This window comes from Podarcis erhardii (genome assembly GCF_964252035.2).
Source record: "Podarcis erhardii genome assembly, chromosome: 10".
NCBI lineage: Eukaryota > Metazoa > Chordata > Lepidosauria > Squamata > Lacertidae > Podarcis > Podarcis erhardii.
This window is the reverse complement of record NC_138500.1, coordinates 31,733,350-31,748,826: the sequence shown is the minus strand read 5'-3', so window position 1 is coordinate 31,748,826 and position 15,477 is coordinate 31,733,350. Positions and strand designations below refer to the sequence as shown.

Genomic DNA, 15,477 nt, shown 5'->3' with positions numbered 1-15,477 from the left:
ATGGGTAGCAGGTTAGCAAATTCTCCAGAGAATTATTTCTAAATGTTTTAAGGCATGGCAGTAGAAGTTTAGTGTGCTGGTGGAATAGGATTGGGCAGTTTGTTTGTTGTTGTTGTTGTCATCATCATCGTTACCTGCCCTTCACCAATGGGTCCCAGGGCAAGTCACAAAAATTGTAAATTCATAATTAAGAACAGGTAATATAAATCACAGGAACAGGATTATTAGAACTTAGTTAGGTATTTTGTTTACACATCACTGACCGTTGTGCATCATTTGCCCAGTTTTCTTTTGGTGGGGGCTTGAGACTTGCAATAAATGGGGGCAGGGTTTTTTACAGGCCAATTCGACCTCTTTCTGAGAAAAAAAATAGAGAGTTTACTGTGAACTACTAACTTAAAAAAATAAATAAATTTCATGACAGTAAAAGAGCAGACCAAACATAACTTTCATTGTATGCAGCTTGCTCTTGATGGAGGGGAGTGTGCTGCCAACAAATAGAACTGCTCTTAGTGGAGGACATGTATCCATGCAGACAGTGAACTGCCAACTTTGTACCGAGGTCATGTACTTGAGAGGTGATCATATTTTTTGCTGTTCCCCTGAGCAGAGACCTCTGCTGAACCTTCCCTTCAGGCCAAGCAGCTGAAGTTGAAGCGGGCCAGACTGGCCGATGACCTCAATGAGAAGATTGCCCAGCGGCCAGGTCCCATGGAATTGGTGGAGAAGAACATTCTGCCTGTAGAATCAAGCCTGAAGGAAGCTCTCATTGGTAAGGTTGGTGGGGTAGGTGGAGGCCTGGATGTATGTGTTGGGTCCTGTGGCAGTTTGCTAGCACCTCTCACTGTGCCACTGGACCAAGGAAAGCAGTGTATACATTTTACCTTATCCAGCGGATGTGGCATACTTGAAGCAGAACCCCAGTGTATTAAAAACACTAGTTGATCTCCATGTCTATAAAAGCTGCTGTAGGATGGTTGTCTTCTCTTAGCTTGCACATTCTGCTTTTCTTCCTAAAAACCTATCTACTTGTTTACAGCCATTCATTTGAGTGGTCCTGCTTTGGTAAGCGAGAGGGGTGAGAAGAGAAAAAGAGAAAGTTGGAAGGTTTGGTCTTCTTCAAAACAAGTATGAACAGCTGTGTGGTCTGCTAGTGCCATCCTCTGGCCAGAGGAATCACCATCGTATGGTCTCTTCATCGTTAGTTTAGGTAGACTATTTTGCTATAGCCTCCTTCAGAGAAGAAAAGGGAAATAGTTTTGAATGAGAAAACGTTAATCTTCTGGGAAGTGTTAGGGAGTAGCAGAAATAAGCCTGACATAAAGCAACTCTAGAGGTTTGGATTGTCTTTCTCCTCCATCATACAATCTTATAACTCTCCTTTTCTCTCTCTCTTTTTAAAAAAATTTTATTTATAAAATTTTCAAATTTAACAATGAGAAAAAAAACCATTCCATTTGAATTATACATCCAATTCTAATCTTTTCATTTTCAGACTTCCTTCAGTCTATCTGGCAATTTTCACGTTTTCACAGTTATTCACATTTCTTGCATCTATATTGTTTTGTTTTTTTCAACCAAATTAATCTTAACAATTATTATAAAACAATATTTCTTTCCATTATTATCACAGAGCTTCTTGAAAACCTACAAACGTTAATTGACCTTCACATATATTCTTAATATACTCTGCAAATTTATTCCAGTCCTCGGTAAATCTCTGGTCTCGCCGGTTCCAAATTCTCCCCGTTAGCTTGTCTAATTCTGTGTATTCCATCAACTTAATTCTCCATTCTTCTTTCGTTGGGATTTCTTCCTGTTTCCATTTTTGTGCCACCAAAATTCTTGCCGCTGTTACTGCATATAAAAACAACTTCTCATCCTTCTTTTTTATGTCATTTCTTAGTATTCCTAACAGAAAAGTTTCTGGTTTTTTAACAAAGATATATTTCAACATTTTTTTCAATTCATTATAAATCTTTCATTTTTTTACATTCCCACCACATATGATAGAATGTTCCTTCTTTCTCCTGAAATTTCCAACATTTATTACTATAACTCTCCTTTTCTCATGTTCTACCCAACCTCCTTTCACAGAAAAAAAAAATCTTGTTAAGAAATACAGGAATATTTTTTTGTGAAGGATATAAATCGTAAATAAACACAAGTGTCTATAGCAGTTAGGCCTCACAGATTATTCCTTCTAATGCTCTTAAAAAAAAAAAAAAAAGACAACTGGCAAAATATCTATCTCCAGTGCTCCTTTTTGCTTTCAGAATCCCAACTGTTCATTTCAGCCTGCAGGCAGGATATGACACAAAGCTTGCTCCAGTTGTCCTTACACCTGTCTACAGAGAGGCAGAAGATGATATTCTTGTTAATCCTGGTGTTAACTATTTCTTCTCAGGTTGTGACGTTGATTTTTTAAAAAATTGTCTAAAGCTTGTTTGGTTTTTCACTGTCTCAGATTTCTTGTGATGTCCAGAACCATCTTCTGCTAATCATCCTTGACCCCTTTCCATTTGTTTAGTGAATAAATGTAAATTTATTATTTTCAGTAGGTCAAGTGAACTACCCAAAAGTAGCAGACAGCTCCTCCTTTGACGAGGACAGCAGTGATGCCCTGTCTCCAGAACAGCCAGCTAGCCATGAATCCCAGGGGTCTGTGCCATCCCCAATGGAAGCTCGAGTTTGCGAGTCACTTCCCACCCCCACAACAGCATCCCCTGCTCAGGTGAGATTATTATAGCCTTGGCTCTTGTGCGCCTTGGTGCCTGCACCAGCCACATAGGTGCCTTTTCCTGAAGGATACAAAAAAGTCCTCTGCAAGGAGTGGATTCCAAAGGAGTCATTTGTGGATTAGAGCAGAAACACCTGAATACTGAAATTATGCTAATGAAAGCTTCTATATTCCTTTACTTTGGGCTGAAAATAGTTGAATGTGAACCCAAAGGGGTAACCTGTTTTGGGGGAGGAATAAGGTCCTGGCCTTGCTCTGCAGTGGAGCTGATACTGGGAGCATAGGAATTTGCCTTACAGTGAAGCCGACCAATGGTCCATCTCATTCAGTATGGTCCAGACTGACTGGCAGTGGTTTCAGAAGAGACATTCCCAGCCCTACCTGGGAGATGCCAGGGATTGAACTTGGGACCTTCTGCGTGCAAAACAGATGCTCTGTTACTGAGCTATAGCTCTTCCTCTAAATTGAGCCCATTCACAGTACTGTTTCTATGATTCTTTGCATGCAGCTGCAAGTGAGAAGCAACAAATCTGCAAAAATGGGATTTGTCTGCCTTTCCTGCAAAAATAGGATTTGTCTGGCATGTAATCGACACATTTCGACTCCATAAAGCTGCTTCCATATCTTGGAAAGGGAAGCGCTCAGGTGTAGATATGGGCATGTGCATCTCATACTTGGATTTACTGTTGCAGGTCGTGTGTCAGTTGAAAATCAGTGCAGACTCCAGTGAGACCCCTTTTCTGTCTGAGCAGCCACCAACTCCCCTGCCACCCCTGCCGCCTCCAGTGCCTCCTAATCTCACCAATGGTGTTGTTGCTCCTGCTGCCAAACCACTCCCAACCCTTATAAAGGTACCTTTCTATAAAGGGGTTAAATTGATGGGATGTGGGCGTGTTTAAGATTGGGTGGGAATTGTTGACCTTGCTCTTCTGTAATGCTAAACTGCTAGCAGGGAACCTTTTTTAAGAAAAGTCCTTTCCAACTGCTGTGTCCATAAACACACCCCTACCCTATCCCACATGTGGCAGTTGGGATTTAGCCTCCCATTTGCTGTGCTTTTGTATTGTTACATAATGGGCATGTATTCCACCCCTGCCCCCCCCCCAAGAATTTGTATTTAATTCAGCAAAAGCTAACTTTGTGTCCCCTTCCGTAGCTTGTAGCTCTACATATTCTGGAAAGGGCCAGTAGCTTGAACCAGCCATATGGAACATGACAGCAAATACTAGTAACTGTTCCTGCATTTGCACTCCTTAGTCTTACCCTCCTGCCCTTTGATTCACCTGTGTTTTCACTCTGAATAGCAAAGCCAGTCCAAGTCCTCATGCGAGAAGTCTCAGCGCAGCAAAAAATCAAAGGAACCGAAACCGAAAGTCAAGAAGTTGAAATATCACCAATATATCCCGCCGGACCAAAAACAGGACAAAGGAGCTCCTCCCATGGATTCATCTTATGCCAAAATCCTGCAGCAACAACAGCTTTTCTTGCAGCTTCAGATCCTTAATCAACAGCAGCAGCAGCACTACAACTATCAAACCATTCTGCCAGCTCCACCAAAGTATGGGTTGCTTCATGCTATTATCCCCCCCCCCCATATCACAGGCGGTCCTATGTTAGCAGTATCCATCTGTCTCTCCATCCAACCAATCCCACCCAAGAACGGGAGTTGTACACCATCCACTGTCCCCTCATTCTCAGAGTAACTTGCCTATGTAGGTATTGCAAACATGTTAGTGTTTCAGAACTAGCTTGCTGTGTGCATGTGGCAGAGGTCCTTGGGACAGTCAAGAAGCTGTGAAGTTCTTCAGGAGTTTAGTGTCAGTGTGTTTAAAGTATTTAGATAAGCATTTCAGGTGTGGTTGGCAGTATGACTTTGTAAGGTTCTTCTAAAGTCCTGTCCATCACCTCTAACTTGAAATGGAAGCTTGTGCATAGAATTGACTCAGTATCAGATCACCAGTATTTATTTGATATGAATTCAGTATACACTGTTGTTTCATTTTGCAAGTATATCTGGCTGTTTTCACAACAAGCAGAATATAGGCAATGAAGCAAGGTATCTGATATGTCTGCTGTATTAGAATAAAAAGGGCAGTCAATGACAGTTGGCAAGCACACGCCGAGGCTGCCAAAATTGAATTTCCAAGCAACCATGGAGCTGGGAAAGGTCACTTGTGTAGCACGGTATCTTGAGGGCAGACTATTGACCACCTTCTCAAGAGATCATAAGGATGTCCATTGGGCTTCCCAGTAGTAGTGGCGAAGAACAGAGTGTTGTGAACAGTTCCGCTGCCCAGTGTTCAGCTCCCGCTTTCCTCTCCCTTCAGGCCTCCAGGAGAGCAGCAGAGCAGCAGTAGTGCCCCACCCATGCGTAGTCTCTCCACTGCTGTCAGCAGCACCTCTTCTGTTTCTTCCAGTTCTAACGGATTGATGCGGCAAAACAGCAACACTCCAGTGGGCAAACCAGGAGCTCTCCCTGTTAATCTCGACGACATGAAGGTAAACAAAGCATCTATTGGCCAGCTTGGTGTTTCATGAAGAAAGTGGGGGTATAAATGTTACAAGAAAGTGTGAGCACATATTTTCTTTTAGAAAGGTAGGATATAAATTTGTTAAAATAAGTGCTGTTGCTGCTATTAGCGCTGAACTTGATGGTCAGTATTGGTATTCAGACCGGATGGTTGAATATGTAAGTGGCCTTTCTGCTTTTGTGATGAAACTCTTGGACTGATAGTTGTGGACCTGGCGGCAAGTGGTAAATGAAAGATGGAGAACCTGTAACCCTCAAGATATCATTGAACTCCTCCTTGTGTTAACCCTGAGCACTGGCCGTCTTAGTCATGAATGATGGCAGCTGGAGTTCAACATCTGGAGGGCCAGAGCTTCACCATCTTTGTGCTAAATACAGCATTGCTGCCTGAAGGATGATTATGCCTATTGAGGCCTGTTCAGTTGTTTAAATTTTTAAAAGATGAGCTAGTTATTTTAATTACTATTTTGTATTGTTCTTACAGTATTTTAGATTCTTTTGGAACTGTATACATTGCTGCATACGAATTGAAGTAGGTGTTGTAAATGAGATTGTTCTAGCCAATACGGCTTTTGATTGACTGCAAACTGTTTTATGTTAGGTGGCAGAGCTGAAGCAAGAGTTGAAGCTAAGAGCACTGCCTGTGTCAGGCACCAAGATGGATCTAATTGAGCGGCTCAAGGCTTATCAGGAGCAGAACGGTGCAGCTGGCCGAGCAGCTGCCGCTCCAAAGCCCAATACAGCAATTCTCCCCAAGGCTGCGGATGTGGTGGTGGCCTTCCCAGCTGCCAGGCTGAGCACAGGGCCTGCCCTGGTCAGCGCTGGCATTACTTCAGCCGAAGTTGTTGTGGCCACAGTCGCTGGCAATGGTGTGATGAAGTTTGGTAGCACAGGCTCGACTCCTCCTGTGTCGCCCACCCCCTCAGAGCGCTCCCTGGTGAGTGCCGGGGATGAGAATTCGACCAGTGGGGATGCCTTTGGGGAGATGGTGACCTCTCCCCTGACTCAGCTTACCTTGCAAGCATCTCCCGTGCAATTTCTGGTGAAGGAAGAGAGCTCCAAAGGCACCACTTGCAGCTTTAATTCATCATCCAAGGCAGAGCTCTGCTGCAACAACAGTCAGCAAGACATGGAGGTCCAGGATAAAGACCAGATGTTGCAGGAGAAAGATAAGCAGATTGAGGAGCTCACCCGCATGTTGAAACAGAAGCAGCAGCTGGTGGAGATGCTGAAGCTGCAGCTGGAGAAAGAAAAGCGGTCTCAGCAGCTCCTGCCTGCCACGTCTGTTGGAGAAGAGGGCACAGCCACAGTCCCCGAGCCGCTCACTTTTGGCACCCGTATCAAGAGTGAAAAGGGCTTTCTGAGTTGCCAATCTTCAGGGCAGCCCAGCTGCCAAACCGACCAATCAAAACCCACACAGACCACTAGCCAAATGGACACCTCAGATGAAAGTTCAGTGCCAAAGAAAGCAGTGATGGTGAAGCAAGAGGTGCCAGCTGCCGAAACTGAGCCGCCAAGCCAGACCTCAAGCTTCTTCATTGGCCAGCAAGGTGCAGGCTTCAGTAACCTCATCAAAGGAGCCCCTCCCCCCACCCTCATCACAGATTCCACTGGCACTCACATAGTTCTCACCGTGACCAATCAGAATGCTGAGAGGCAGGGCCTCTCGCCTCAGGAAAAAGCGGGGAGCCGTCCCTTGCCATTGAGGGTAGGTATACATGCAGTGATGATTCTTGAGTCAAGGCTGTCTATCTAACCAGAGGAGGGCTTTCAAACAATGAACAGACTCAAATCACATTGCTTTAGAATTGAATAGTTTTAATTCCTGTAGCTGTGCTTGTAATTATGGAAGTGTCGTGTCAGCACAAAATGATCTCTACAAAGAATGGCTGGTAATTTTCTTTGGGAGTACCATCAATGTATTGATTGGCTGATTACAATTACTGAGTTGCCTCAAGGAAGCCCCCCGTCACTGCCATCCCTCTTCTGGCCACAGGCTAGAGCCAGGTTTTTTCCCCTCCGGCCCTCCCTGCAGGCAGGCTGGACTACAGTATAGTGTAAACTTGACTTTTATGTGCACTGGAAAACTAAAAAAAAAAGTGTAACTTGCTTTATTGTAATACTCAATTTATTGCAGTGGTCTGGAACCGAACTCACAATATCTTGCCTGCGCAATTTAAGAACACAGCCTCTCTCACCAAAGGAACTACTCCTGGTTTTTCATAGCTCTTGTGCAGAGGCTCTTCAAAGTGTATTTTCTCTCACATCTTTTCAACTCCTTTGCCTTGAGCAGGTTCTCAGTCCTTTGAACTCACCTCTACACAGGACCTAATTTGTTCCTGAACAGACCAGGATAGAAGGCTAATCTTGCCTGCAGAATTCCTTTCCAGTTTTACTTTCTTTCCTCGCAGCAACTCTTTTGTTCTTTGTTTATATTATTAAAACACTATTCCAGGGTAGAGCTAGAGTGAGTCGGAGCTGAGCTAAAGCTTCCCCAGAAAACTCAAGTATCTTGGTGGGGTGAGGAGAGAGAAAAGGCCCCCAAACAGCAGCAGCTCTTTAATTTCATCTCTGGGGTTTACGAGGCCTGGTAAAGTGAGCAGAAGTTGAAGACAGGAGAAGGGCCCTCCTGAGGTGTAGAGTCAGTGAGAGCATGAACAAAATGGGTGTGTGGCAGAATTACTGGTTCATCAGCAGAAGAGCTGGTCTGACAGTGAAGGAAAACATCAGCAGTTTGGGCTTTTAGTTGCCACTTCATGCTAAAGTCTGCGTGCCAGTGGTGACAGTGGCAACCATAATTGTTGATTCTTGATTAAATGCACCTGCCCCTGCTCCCAGAAATCTCATTGGGTTTACAAGCCCTGCTTTTATGCTCCCTGTGACACTGACCCTGCTTCCCCAGCCCCCCTGTAGTTAATACTTCCACACCCATTCCACTCCTGCGCATGACTTCTGTCAATGTCATTTCATATTTAATTTGTGTCTGCAGCAACTAGCTCTAAAGATTGAGTGTGGGGTGGTGTGTGTTAAAAACCTCTAAAATGTTGTGTATCCTTCTCTCTCAGAGAGTGTCCTCACCACCTGTGAAAGCATCTATCCAACAACCTGTAAGCAGCTCTCAGTTGCCTCTGCAGCCACCGCCAATGGAGCCCACTAAGAAGGTAGGGAACAAAACAGGTGGTCAGCTAACATTTTGCATTTTAGGGCAAGTAACACTTTGAATTGTGCCTGGAAACTAATTGGTATCCAGCGCAGTTGTGCCAGAAGTGGTATTATATATTAGAGTGCTGGACCAGGACCTGGGAGAACAGGGTTTGAATCCCCACTCAGCCATGAATTTTGTTCTGTGAGCCACCCTGAGACCTCCATGTATAGGGCGGTATATAATTTCAATAAATAATATAAAAAAGAATGAAGCTCATTGGGTGATCTTGGGCCAGTCACCACCTCTTAGCCTAGCCTACCTCACAGAGTTGTTGTGAGGATGAAATGGGGAGGAGGAGAACCATGTACACCTCTTTGAGCTGCATGATGATCAAGATGGTACATAAATGTCATGAACAAACACCATCCCACCTTGGTCAATAACCTGACACCTCTAAGCTGTCTTCAAAGGCAGCTCCACTTACAGTGCACTGCAGTAGTCCAGCCAGAAGCTACCAGAGCATAGACAATACAAGTCAGGGACACAGCTGAGCCTCCAGTTGAAGCTGATAGAGGACACTTAGTACCACTGATGCCAGTTGAGCCTCAAATGACAATAATGGGTCCAGACATACTCCTAAGCTATGTACCTTCTCCTTCAGAGGGACTGTTATTGCCATGCTTCTCATCTAGAATGTTTCTTTTAGCATAGAATCTTTTTTCTTCTTGTTTGCTGAGGATTATGCCCAGCTTTGCCTGGGTGCTTTGGGAATACACTTGGCATGTGGTACTACTCTTTGGACCAGCCTGAGTCTGACTTTTTCCTTCTGTTTCCTATCCCTTGTGCCTCTCCATAGGTTCAGAAGCCAGGCCTGCAGATAGTTACGGGACAGCTGCCTCAAACAGTCTTGTCTTTTTCTTCGCCCCCCAACTTGCAGCCTTTCTTCGTGAATGGCTTTCACAAAGGACCCATGAAAACAAGTGGTAAAACTGGCCAGTCCAGCATGCCCAAAAAGGTACCCTGCCAACAAACCCCACTCAAATTAGATGAATATGTTGGGGAACATGAGACAATAGATGTCATAGACCAGGCCTCTAGAAATGTGTGTCCTACTGAAATGATGCTGCTTCCAACATTCCAACATTCTGTTTTTGTTTAGGGGAGGTATTTGGAAATGTATACATGTACTTGCTTGTTCAGGGCACTGGGACCTGACCTCTCCTGCTCCCAAAACCGACAAATAACGGCAGAACTGAAGCAGGGGTGGATTGGTGGGGAACGTTTCATGAGAAACTTTGCGCTCTGCAAAATGTAGGACTTGGCTCTGGCCTGCAGGAAAATTGCTGTGTTGCAGAAATGCAGTACTTCCTGAGCCAGGCAAGTCAGTGTTGAATCAGATGAGGTCATTCATTGTATACCCTTGACCGTGGTGCAAGTAGCTATGATGCCTATGAAGAGGGAAGCAGGAAAGGTAACATCAGAGGCTCCACTGTGAATTCTCTGAGAAGGGAGGCTTGTATGTTGAGGATGCATGCAAATGGCCCATCTGGGAATATTGTTCATTGCTTTTCTTCTTCTTTCTTCACAGCTTCTCTCGCAGCCAGGATCGCCATCTCCTCCATCTCCACCCCAAATGGATCTTGAGCAGCAGAACTCATCCTTCTTTGGTACTCCACCACCTTTGCCTCTCCCTGCCTCTTCCGTGTTGATGAAAGAACCACCAGGTTATGAAGAGGCCGTGAAGCAGCAGCCAAAGCCCCTTGAGGTGAGAGTAGCTCCTTTGTGTTGACAAATCAGAAGCATGTTGGTGTTGGTGCTGTTTTGCAAAAACAGTGCACACTTTGTCTGTCAGTCCTGAAATTCTAGGGTTAGAGCCATTTTCCATTTATGTGAGGTAGGACACAGATTGCAAGTGTCCACCCTTCATACCAAGCTGTGGTTGTGCCATTTTTGCGCTGTGACACCGACAGTCTGGTGAATGTGCAGTTTGGCCAGAAGATCATTGGAAGATAAGTGTTGCTGCATAGCTGGTGAATGCAATGTCTAAATAAGCACCCATTCCTTCTTTTTCAGGAAAATGGGTGTTCCAGTCAGCAAATGGATGACCTGTTTGACATCTTAATTGAGCATGGAGGTAAGTAGACAATTTGGATTTATGTTAGGGACTTCTGTGGCTTCTGCAGCAGTGAGGCTGGCCATCTGAAAGAGAACACTAATGACCCTTTGTTTGAAGCCAGTTTAAGGAACAAATTTCCTTTGTAGGTTTGTGTGTACACTTGGTGCTGAAAGAGACATTTGTGCCACTTAGCGGATTTCAAAAGGATGTAGCAGCTTAATCTGCAGCAGTGCTCATGGGTTCTTTGAGCCATTGATGCGTGCAGCACTTGCACAGCCCTAAGACTTGTGGCTATGTTTAGGAGCAGTAAAAATATTGCAAGCATCCATGGATTTAAGTGTTTTTTCCCCCCTCTCTCTCAGAGATTTCAGCTCAGTTCAAGGAGCAATCTTCCCCAGGAAGGAAAGGCGCCACTATTTCCCCAGGATGCCCTTCTCCGTCCAACAGCCACCATTCCTCAGAGCTCTCCCTGCAGGTGCCCATGAGCCACTCCAGCTCTATTAATCCCATCCCAGCAGGCAGGCTGGAAGACTTCTTGGTAAGCAGCACTGGCCTCCCCTTGCTGACAGCTGGCCCTGATGGACCTGAGCCTCTGTCCCTAATTGACCTCTACAGCGAGATGCTAAGCAGTTCAGCTATCCTGGACCACCCATCTTCACCTATGGACACATCAGAATTGCACTTTGCCCCTGAGTCTACTGGGGAACCAAGCTTGGACCTGGGAGAGGCTAACTTGGACAGTATGGATTGGTTGGAGCTGTCAGGAGGGCCAGTGATGAGCCTCACCCCCCTCAGTACTGCAACACCTAGCCTCTTCTCCACAGACTTCCTTGATGGACATGATTTACAGCTGCACTGGGATTCTTGCTTATAGCTCTCTGAGCATGCAGACTTCAGGGGAGCAGTACAGCTGGGTTGTAGGACACGGTTGGGCTCTTAAGTGAAAGTCGCCTCTTTCTTAAGAGCCTTGCATTTTGACCAGCTTTCATGAAGCTAGAGCCAAGGGCACGTACCAGTGATGTCTTCTGATTCAACCTCAGGCAAGCTACCACACTTCTCATAGCTATTGGTGGACTAAAGCATGGTCCTTTCCTCAAATGTTCAGTGGTCGTACCAGTTGTATGACTTGTTGGAGGTTTTCAGAATGGAATGCTGCCTCTGGGTGGGGTTGAGGATTTAGTTCGAAGCCAAGAATCAAAAGCAGTTTGGAAGAACTGACCTTCCTGACCTTCACTCTGCCTTGTTAGAAAGCAATTGTGCTTTTTTTTAACTGGGCAAAAGTTAATTTGGCCATCTTTGGAGATGAGGAGGTAGGAGGATGAGTACAGGACTAGTGAGGTTTCTGCTTATATGGATGAGGATCCTGTTCCAAGAGCATTTCCCTAACAATGCCATAGTATAGGTGCTTTCTGCCTGGCAAGAAAGCCAAGCCCAAGTTATGTGCCACAGCTTAGATAATAGCCATCTTCCTTTGGCTTGCTAATTCCTGCATGTAGCCCTTGTTCCACTAAAACTTAAGAGGCGGCTGTATGCCCTAGCTGTTGTATCTCACCTGACATTGTTGTCTCAGGTACTCAGTTGGTTATGAATCAAGACAGCTGCATCGGGGATGATACTCCTAGCCCCCTGTAATAGCTCCTCTTAATAACCCTGCCTAGGAAACCTAGTTGGCTAGAAGTTACTTGTTCAAAGTGGTGGCACTCTGTGAAGTTTGGGCCTTTGGGAAACATAAGCACTGGAGCAGATGAGCTGCACTATGCTCCTGTTCTTAGTGCTTATGCTGTTCATGGGTTTCAGTTCAGCTACTCATCCCAAGGGTTTTCCTGCATATGAAGTATAGCTTTCTCTGATCTGGAGGTTGGTGTCATGGGGATGTCTGGTCTTGGCTGTAGGTTAAGGGTTGTGGCTCCACTTCCGTTTGGAGAGTTCAGCTGATCTCCGAGAGCATGAGCACTAACCTCCTCTCTGAGGCAAGTGTTTTTGGTGCTGCTTGCCTAAAGAGTTGCATGTCTTTCATTGCACAGAGGAACTTTCCTGTAGCCATAGTCCCTGCTGCTGTGTGGTTAAGAGAATGGTTAGAAACCACAGTCTTGCCTCTTGATACCTGGTTTCATTTATAGCTGGTAAAATTTCTGTATATAGCCGTTATAAAACTTGTTTTGTTTTTGGAAAGCAGATGAAGTTATCTACCTGATTAGAGGGTAGTTACTTCCCTTTAGCTCCTACTGTGTGGTAAACTGTTGGGGAGCTGGTATTTTAGCCTGTGGTTTGGTGGGAAAGAGGATTTGGTCCTTAGACTACCAGCTTTAGCCTTATTGCACATGTCACTCAAAGGAAATTGTATTTCTATTAGTCTCTTTCCCTCCCATAGAAAATACGTAGTTCAATGTGTCTGCTGGCACTGCCTTTCACCCCAAAGCAGAAGGAAGAAGGGTCCTGTCATTTGACAGGATCCAGGAGCCCCTTCTGTTTCTCTTATATTTTATCAAGTCTACATAACATATCCTAAACACCCCCTTTTATGATGAATGGAATTGAAGAGAATATTAGTTATGTGATTAGCCATTATCCTGAAATGGCCAACTGCACGTGAGTCTTATTTCATTCAGTAAAATACGACTGTTTTGGAAATTAGATTAATGGCTGCTGAAGGTGGCGTATCTCTTGTATACTCTTCAAGACGTACTACTAATATTGTCACTCAGTCTATCACTGATTGGGAAGGTTGGATCTAGACTTGGGATTGTTCACAGTATAGAAAAGCAGAATAAGCCAACTTATTGTGGGGAGAGGATCTGGTTCAGTAGTATCATCTTACCTGTTTTCAGACTAAGAGCAGTTAATGAGTTTAGGCTGGAAAGTACTTGTTGGCCAGATCAGGGCTGCTTTAGCAGCAGCAGTGAGTTTGTGCTGAAAGTGCTATCCCCCAACAGCTGCCTGGTTTTGAAAGGGTAAACATGTCTAGTGTAAAATTATGAAGAAAAGTGCTATGGGTTAAGCCCATTGTAGGAATACTACTCTTTTGTGGAACGAGAAAGTGACTGGTATTAAGATGGGCTTTTTTTGCCAGTGTCTGAAAACACATGGCTTATAAAATAAGTTCCCTAAATTCTCCTTTTATATCCCCAAAGTAAAACAAGAGTCTAAGGGTCTTCCTTTGGTTTGAATGTATGCACTCTTCTGCTGATAACCACTGCTTGTATTTGATTAGCACGCACACTTATTCCACTATGCATCAATGAAAGGGGTTATCAGCACCCGCAAGAGGCTTACGCAGTGCTATAGTATTGGACCTGGAGTGAACATGCAACTGGAAAAGGGTATGGAATGAATATTATGGATAAATCAAATTATTTTTTCAGTTATTTGAAAAATCCATTTTATTAAAAAAAATTGTGTTGTAACATCTTTGTACATCTCATCTTTGGTCATGGCATAATGGATACTGATACGTGCCATGGTGAAAAGACAGCAAAGGCATTCAACATTTGTGGAGGGATGAAGAGCCATTTCACGCCATTGTGACAGTTTCTCCTTCCTAAAAACAGCACCTTGAAAGAAGTGTGGCAAATTATCCAGTAGTAGAACAGAATGCAGCTATGGGGAAAGGGGCTTGCAATCTATTCTCATCCAGGTCACAGTCAGTATATTTTAGCTGACCAGACTGTAACAGTACTATTCACTGAATAAGAAACACAATATTTCAAGGCTGATTTACTTAATATTCAAATCCTAGAATCATTTGCAGAAGTGTCAATTTTTCCTTCCAACTACTAATACTTCCACATAACTCAGGAGAACAGAAATAAGGCTAAAGGCATCTGAAAAGCAGTCCTACTTCCCTATTACTGTCTTAGTCACAAGATGTGCAATTTACTTAGAAACCAAAATGACAAGTGATTGTGCTCCTGTCTTGCAGCCTCTACTACCATCATCATCAGTGTAGGTTGCAGTTGACTCCCTGAGCCATCTCGGTCCTGAATCCATTTCCTGCTAAGCTACATCAAAATATATGGAGATTTCTGGATACATTTTATATCTTTTGGTAATCTCTCTCTTTTTTTACAAAGTTCCAGGCTAAAATGAACTGATGCTGTTCAGCTAAGAGCCAGAATTAAAGGCTAGGCTCCTGCTGCTCCACCCACGGTAGTTTTAAACCAGCTAGCCATTTTAGGCACTTTGTGGCAGTAGCCCAGCCATTCCTGCACTGTAGCACCTGGGAAAACTAGTCATGAATCACAGTTTCTCTTTCAGACACACACTAATAAGGGGTGTTTCACATGTTAGCATATGTAAGAAAATAAACATCATGAATAAAGTGAGCCTTGGAATCTGTTGGTCTCCTCTCCCTGCCATAAATGAATCTTAACAGCTAGATTGGTTAACCTTGGGGGAATCCCCTCTTGCTGTATACACCACACCTAGACAACTTTCTGTCTAACATTACTGTCTTCCCTCTTGCCCAGACTAGCAGGCCTTGAACAGGCTTGGTATCCAAGGGGCACAGACTCCTGAGTGGTACATGACTTCCATAATATGCACATGCTCTGCACAAGTTAGTGACACCATGGGAAAGGGAAGCTAGACAGCCACAGTTTCAAACAATGCAGCACAACCCCTGCTCTCTTCAATATGCTACTGCCCACCTGTTAAGCAAACTGATACCAGTCCACAAGAGAACTCTTGACAAGCAAAGACGGTTGGTGAGAGGGACAGACTGAAGGGGGAACAGGCTGCGAGGGAGGAGAATATGCCAATGGTTTGATGTCATCCAAGAAGTCCAAACTGAGGCCAAAGAATCACCCATCTATGTCCCAGCTAAAGAGATGGTGCTTCACAAGCATGTCCTGGACTCCTTCCTTCAGTGGTTTCTTCTTCTCCTAAAAAAGAAAGGCAAAGGGTTTTTTCACATTTACCCACTGTCACTAATATGTATGTACTGTGTG

At 44.3% G+C, this 15,477-nt stretch overlaps 2 protein-coding genes across 4 annotated transcripts in view; one reads left to right on the top strand and one right to left on the bottom strand.

Annotated features, from left to right (window-relative positions):
- Positions 1 to 13,935, top strand: part of MRTFA (myocardin related transcription factor A) — a 68,014-nt gene extending 54,079 nt beyond the window's left edge. The window contains exons 5-15 of one of the 2 annotated variants that reach the window (XM_081877595.1): positions 611 to 772; positions 2,559 to 2,734; positions 3,433 to 3,591; positions 4,045 to 4,298; positions 5,158 to 5,239; positions 5,872 to 6,978; positions 8,336 to 8,431; positions 9,272 to 9,430; positions 10,004 to 10,180; positions 10,489 to 10,549; positions 10,894 to 13,935. In XM_081877595.1, coding sequence (XP_081733721.1) covers positions 611 to 772; positions 2,559 to 2,734; positions 3,433 to 3,591; positions 4,045 to 4,298; positions 5,158 to 5,239; positions 5,872 to 6,978; positions 8,336 to 8,431; positions 9,272 to 9,430; positions 10,004 to 10,180; positions 10,489 to 10,549; positions 10,894 to 11,405 — 2,945 coding nt within the window. In that variant the 3' untranslated portion in view covers positions 11,406 to 13,935. Of the gene's footprint in view, positions 1 to 610; positions 773 to 2,558; positions 2,735 to 3,432; positions 3,592 to 4,044; positions 4,299 to 5,067; positions 5,240 to 5,871; positions 6,979 to 8,335; positions 8,432 to 9,271; positions 9,431 to 10,003; positions 10,181 to 10,488; positions 10,550 to 10,893 lie in introns of both variants that reach the window. The other variant, XM_081877594.1, reaches the window with a different exon arrangement.
- The window catches only part of SGSM3 (small G protein signaling modulator 3), a 30,975-nt gene continuing 29,379 nt past the window's right edge, over positions 13,882 to 15,477 (bottom strand). For both annotated transcript variants that reach the window (XM_081877627.1, XM_081877626.1), the window contains one exon: positions 13,882 to 15,411. In XM_081877627.1, the coding sequence (XP_081733753.1) occupies positions 15,331 to 15,411 (81 nt within the window). In that variant the 3' untranslated portion in view covers positions 13,882 to 15,330. The remainder of the gene's footprint in view (positions 15,412 to 15,477) is intronic.